General features: G+C 30.1%; 1 protein-coding gene across 1 annotated transcript; it reads left to right on the top strand.

Annotated features, from left to right (window-relative positions):
* Positions 1–6,509: 6,509 nt before the first annotated feature.
* LOC111391545 (probable disease resistance protein At1g12280) lies at positions 6,510–7,323 on the top strand (the record flags this gene model as incomplete). Its single annotated transcript, XM_023016781.1, has 1 exon — positions 6,510–7,323. A coding segment is annotated over exon 1 (814 nt), but the record flags the coding sequence as incomplete, so codon positions are not given.
* Positions 7,324–7,376: the final 53 nt, after the last annotated feature.

Here is a 7,376-nt window from a genome sequence, read left to right on the forward strand (position 1 = left end):
AGAAAAATTAATACATGAAGAGTTTAATATAAGGTAAAATCACAATACAATGGGTAAAATCAGTAATGGAGAATTTGGGATGAAATATGAGTCAAATTCTCATTGAGTCCTTCAAAACGTCTTCAAGTCTAGTACTAGCTCCCAATATTCTTCCAACATTGTTTCTAGTCAAATAATAAATAAGAAATCCGGTCACAATCCAATTCTAACGAACTCCATGTTGACATGAATTCCATTATAAAACTTAACTCTTCAACTCCAAAAAAATCTCTAAACAAAACACTCCATCAAATTATTCTACATCTTCCACCATGACCCTTTGGACATATTTAACAACTATGAATAAATTTCAAGCCCTGGTTGTTAATAGAATTACCTTGTGCTCCAAACTTGCTTGAATCATCCTGTTCATTACCAGCTCCAGCTGAGTCACCCAACCTGCTCGATTCACCATGAACACTTCCAACTTCACTTGAGTTTTCAAACTTGCTTGAACCACCATGTGCATCATGATTAACAAGAATACAACTAGCTCTACTTGAGCTACCGGTTAGTTCTTCAGTATCATTGCTCAAATCACCATGAGCAACCCGATCACAACCAACTCTACCCGTGTTATTGCTTATTGAACAATAAGATGTAGCTACATCCAAAGTAATCGTCAAATCTTCCAAGATATATAACCGATTCTTACATTGCTTCTCTTTTAGCATTCAAACAAAAAATCTTGTTGAGATCCAAAAGCGAAATCTCAAATTTCATAGTTTGTCATCCTTGAAACAATTGACTTGTTCAAACCTTGCTTTAATAACCAACCTTCAAAAAAAGCCTTGGCTCTGATATCAATTGGTAAAAAAGCAAATTATCATAATTGCTCTGATATCAATTTGTTGAGAACCGGACCAAAAAAGTAAGATGAGAATTATATGAGTTATATGAAAATATTGGATCACAAAGAAAACAAGATTTGAGTGGGAATCTAGATCTAAAAAATTCCGAGTAGAGGTGGAGAATTCATTATAATGAATAGTTTAGAGTTTGAAGGAATCTCTTTGGACTAATAAAACAAATTGGACAGCTCAAATATGTGTTGTGCACCACATATTTATAATCAAAGAATTCCTAACAAACTAGGAGAATTAGCATATGACCCAATACAATGAGTAAAATCGATAATGGAAAATTTGGGATGAAATAGGAGTCAAATTCACTTTGTATTAACTTTTATCAAAATTTCGACTACATATTTCATCAATCAGGGGTAAGTCACTTATAAATTACTCTTCACTATTGCACATGATAAGAAATAAACTTTTTTCACATTTCTTTTTTCTTTAATCATCTAAATTTTCCATACCAAATGTGTCCTTGTTTTTTAATGATATTTTTTTCTTGTTAATTTAGACAATGGATTGTTAGGAAATATATGGTTGAAGTTGCACTAAACAAGCTAAGAAGTCAACTTTCTATATCATTTTCCATCCCCCAAATCTTCCAATGACAAAGAGAGTTTTTTTCCCTTTCCATTTTCCACTTTTTTTTCCCTCTTCAATCTAATTTTCTCGACAATAATTTGGCTATTCTGTAACAATTACTAAAATTGGTAGAACTCGTGACTTTACTAGTGGAATTTGTTATTTTGCTAACGGGATGTGAGCAATTATAAACAAATGGTCAAAATAAAATAAAAATATAAGTTGGAAGACCAACGTGGACAAACGTGTGAGTTAGGTGACCTCCAATGAAATTTCTCCATTTTTCTCTCCGTTCAAGTGCATGTTTCGCTAAGTTTAAAAATCTATTTTTAAGTAAAGACGTAAGGTCTCTGTTGGTCTGAGTTGACAATAAATTACTTATTCTAAAGTTAACTCATACTTTACCTTCAATAAGTAAACTTTTATTTATAAATAACCATAAACATATTTTAAAATAATGTTACTTTTTGCAAATAAAAGTTAGGCAAACACGCTCTTATTAATTCCCTACCCCTAATGGTTGGAATCTTCCAAGGCTATGCAAGCTAAAGTTTGAATACGTCCTCGTTGATTAGTTCAATTAATTATATTTATTTAATTGTATAAAATGATTGTCCACTTGCAAAGCAATTTGATTTTTTCAAAAATATAAATCAAATTAACTGAAATCTCAAAGTACCAACTCAGAAGTATTGGTTACGGCCTTTGAAAAGGACAACAAACACAATATTTAAAATCCCATTTGGATCCAAACTAAATGAAAGACTTGGAATTTGCGGTTAAACCTACTAGGATTTGGTTGGGTGTTTAATGAGTACACGATACGGGACATTATAACATGAAGTTTTGAATAAGATTTTAATTTATTTTTATTAACTAAAGAAAAATGAGGGCAAGTAAATGAACAATATTTGTGAAAACGTGCGTTTGAAAATGAAGTTTGACGAATGAAGGGTAATATTGTCTAATTTTATCCAGAAGAAGATTTTAGTTTTATCATCATCATTATTTGATATTAAATAATCTAAGAATTATATCTCTTTGGTGTGTGGTTAACATGTACGTGTCAAAAGACATACTGCTCTCTGTTCGATTTTTCTTTTTTTCCTCTTTAAAATCAGAAAATGAGTAACATTGAACTATAACATGACTATATTGGTTATACTTTGAATAACTAGTATGCAACATATGACTTCGTAATGGTGCTACGAGATTTTTTTTTTAAATTCAAATACTTACATAATTATTGTTTAATTGAAAATTTGATAATGTGACGCTCGAGAACATGATGTAATATTCAGCACATTTGTTGTAGTAATTGTTGGAAATAAATTCGTAGAAATCATATGTGACAAATATTTGATCAAAAGTCTCCGAATTCATGATCAAACTAAATTATTCGATTCACTCCATAACTATTCTAAATTAATCATGTAGGGATTTAGAGGAATCTTCTATGTGGCGTGACTACCGTTGGATGAGAGGAATTCACTTCATAAAAGAGAGGTAGTTATCTTTGGATGGATGACATGTGTTCTCATCTTAACGATTGAGCATCAACGTGATAGGCATCAACCGTCTTAATTTGATGTGGTACTAAATTATCCAGAAAATAGCCAACCTATTATATAAAAGTTTACTAAGATTTGTTTGTTGTAGAGATGTCAAATCAATCAATCGTATGGACAAATCTCTTGGATATGATAAATCTATGAAAGATCCTTATGAATTGAAGGCTCTTAGCTTCGAAAATACGTTCCGGTAAATCATAACACTTCTCCTCGAACATATAGGTCTGGCCTCCACCGTCACACTAACTAGGGGCATTTAGTTCACTTTTGCTTCCTTTGTTGATGGCTTTGACTACATGAGGTGAGAAAATTATTGTAGAGTGCCGGTGTTAGGTGGACTCTTGTTGTTTCCTAGTTGGCTGCAATGTGGCCAATAATAAGAATCTTTTAGGACAAGGTGTAACAGTTACTAAAGATTGTGAAGAAGAAGGTTTACTTAATTGGTTAAATTCATTGCACATATTCACTTAGCCACGGAAATAAACGAACATCTTATTCACTTATTTCTATTGTAAACTAGAGTGACAATGGATCAAGACCGGTGAATCATTTTCTCATCAAATTGTCCAGCTGGTTCTCCAAATGTTTAATTGTCGTAACTATGAGGGAAAAAAAAGAAATACTATGCGAATAAAAAACACATTAGATGGTTGAGTGATTCAATTGTACAGCATTTTATTCCTATCCTCTTGAGGTGTAAAAGAATATTGTTAAAGTTCCTAGTTTATATTATTTGTTTGCTTGCTGTCAAATTAGATGCAAAGTTGATCCTTAGCTTTTGATTTTGTCGAGCAAAGTGGTACGAAAGGAATCGAGTAATTTGATTAGCAAGTTATCCACAGTGTCAAACATTGTACTATAAAACTATGTCTCATTTCGATTATAGCATATCAACATAACAAAAAAGACTTTTGCATTTGCACTTATTCACGAGATTGCCTTCTTATGCGATAGATATATAATTAAAGTACTACCAATTTTCATTCTCTATTTTATTTTCTCACTTAATATACATAATTCGACCATATTGGAAAGCTTGTGCTATTGCAATAGGGCGTGTGACATCCTCGAATCACAAGGTAGCTGGTTTTTCATAATTATATATGTTTATTCAATCTTTTTACCCTTTATATATTTACTCCATCTTATAGAGACTCCAATTTAATTAATTTTTTTCAGTATTTTTTATTAGAGTGATTTGGCATCCTCGGAACACAAGGTACTCTCAATGCATTTTTATGCCTCTAAATGTTTAATCGCAAATTATTTTCCTTCTCACCCCTAATCAATAAAGATACTCAAAAGGGAGATTAAAAAAAAAAGTATCATTAAGTACAAAAAAAATTTCATTAATCCAAACATACAATCTAAAAATGAATAAAAAGTATAAAAATAAAGGAAAACGCATACTTAAGGATTATGAAATATTAACTTAGGTAATGCAAATCTATAAATGCAAACTTATTAGTTATATATATCTCACATTCTCCCATAAAATAGTTCTACACTTAAACCCAAATTTTTTTTTTCCAATTTTTTAACCATACATTCTTTAAAAAATTAAAAAAATTAAAAAAATCATTATTCTAAAATACATTTCCCCCGGAAATTTATATAAATTTATAATGCAGACTTTTCAGTTTTTTTAAATTTAATTTTCTATTTAAATTAATGTTTTTAAAGGAAATGAATGTAAAAGTAAATTATTGCTAGATAATAACAGTAAAAATGTAAACAATAAAAATTTTAATGCATAAATTAATATGAATTATGAAGAATGGAAAACGGGCATTGTTGACCAAAAATTAAAAATATAGGGATAAAATGTTAAACCTAATGATTGTCACCTATAGTTACGTGTGTGCGTGTATATTAATTTTCTAAATTTATATATTTGTATTTGCTTAGATTTTTTCTAATTATGCATTTTTAGTTTACAGATTTTTTGGCCTACTTTCATCGCAAAAGCAGATTTTTGAATGATAAATATGGAACACAACAATTTTCCACTTTGACTATTATTTTCATATTTTTCAATTTAAATTGCATTTCAAAAAAAAATATATATAGGTAAATAACTAAATGGGATTATAAATAGGGATCTTTTAATTCTCATCCCGTCTTGTTGTTATCTGTACTAAATAAAGTACCTATTGATCCTAGATAGTGATCCGATCAGCACTAAAATGCACCAAGAACATATAGCCAAAGGATACAAGAAGATTGAGACTTTTAAATACTTAAAATATTTAATGTAGTTTTTCATAGATTTTTTAAAATTTTTTAAAAATAATGAAGTATTAAATTAAGACTTTAAAGTCCTTAAATCACAGGGCATTCAAAATATTAATAACTTCTAACAACATTAACAAAATTCTCCACTTACTAATTTTGATGTAAAAAATTCAAAGAAAAGATCTTACAGTTTGTTTTTTTCTTTTTCTTTTTTTCCACTTTAAGAGATTTTGAAAGACTTTCACAAAAGAAAGAAAGAAAAAACTCTCTCTTTAATATTCTCGGCAGTCTATTGTTTCACGAACTCCTATAACTATGATTAATTATCAAAATTTATAATTAAAAAGAATATCATTATTTCCTCAACAGTCTTCTTTTTATATTTATTTTTTTCTCTCTATTCCTTTTCATTGTTTCTCTCAATTTTCTTTCAAAAAGATGTATTTGTGATTTAAATTCTTTTAAGATTTTATTAAAAAAGTAGATTGATTTGTAATTAAATTCTTTTATATTGGTTTATTGTTTGTTTAATAACTTTCAAAAAATAAGTTTCTACAAGCTTATGTCGTGATAACTATTAATTTTTTGTACTGTATATTTTTAAATTTTATCCCCTGGTCTTTTTTGCTTCTTCTTTTTCTTCTTCTTCTTCATTTTTTTTTTTTTTGCGTAGTGAAAAACTTATTTTTTTCTTTTATCGACGAGTATTGATGCCTTTCTTACTTTTCTTATTTATTTTTCGAATTGAGATTACTAATATTTTCAAGAAGTATTATATGTTTTCTGAATCATTTATCATGCAAGTATTTGAAATAGTAACACATTGTACTTCAAAAATAAATAATTTCAATAAAACAAAATATTTGAAATAATTTGTATAGACATTTCATATAAATATTTATTATTTCCAATAAAAGTATGTTAAAGTCAAATGAAAATCTATAAAATTATATATTGATTTATGGGCTACCAGTTTGTGATTCGATAGTTTGATTGCAAAACAATGGGTTGTGCATTGATAACGAATAGATGCAACTTCCCTTGTCACTGTTTTCTCATTTAATTTACCGTAGAGAATGCTAAAATTTACAATTATAGCTGTTCTCTTATTGTTATTTTCTCAATAACTCTACAGAGATAATCAGCGAAAGAATTTGAGGAAATAATCTGCAATTTCATTAAACTCATCGAAAGTAAAAGGTAGGAGAAAAAGGAAAAAAATTCAATAATGGCAGAGGGCAAGCTTGCAGAATACACAGTCGATCCAATTTTGCGCCAAATCAAGTACTTGTTCTTCTACAACAGAAACATTCAGAATTTGAAGGACAAAGTTAAAGATCTTGAAGATAGGAGAGATGACGTGAAACGAGAGGTTGATGCTGCTGAACAAAATGCTCGAATCATCAGGAAAGAAGTTTCCGCTTGGTTACTAAAGGTTGATGCCTTAAAGGAAAAAGCAGACGAAGTTTTGAATGGCGCAGAATGTTCTGAATTGCGGTGTCTATATAATAGGTGTCCAAATTTGAAGTCTCGTTACTTATCAAGTAGAAGAGCCACAAAGAAGACTATTGAGGCTGATAAGCTTAAAGTGGAAGGAACATTTGAGAGGGTGAGCAATCCTCGACCGCCGATGCAAACGTTGAACCTAACTCACCATAAGGGTTTCGAAACAAGGTTATCAATTAAGAAGAAAATCAAGGAAGCTCTAAAGGACGAAGATATTAGCATAATTGGGATCTGTGGCATGCCTGGAGTTGGTAAGACAACAATGGCAAAGGAAATAGTCAATGAAGTCAAAGATGAGAAATTATTTGAGGAGGTTGCATTTGTAGTTATATCGAACAATCCAGACATAAAGAAAATTCAAGATCAACTTGCCGATGTCCTTGGTCTAGAAATTAAAGAAAAGACAGATGAAAGCGTGAGAGCTGGACGACTTCGTCAAAGACTCGAAGGTACCAACAAGAGCATTCTTGTAGTATTGGACGATGTGTGGGAAGAAATTGATTTGGGAACTATAGGAATTCCATCTCCACGCGATCGTAAAGGGTTGAAAATTATGTTTACGACGCGAATTGAAGAAACGTGTGGTAAA

The sequence above is a fragment of the Olea europaea genome, unplaced genomic scaffold (genome assembly GCF_002742605.1).
Source record: "Olea europaea var. sylvestris unplaced genomic scaffold, O_europaea_v1 scaffold8026, whole genome shotgun sequence".
Lineage (NCBI taxonomy): Eukaryota > Viridiplantae > Streptophyta > Magnoliopsida > Lamiales > Oleaceae > Olea > Olea europaea.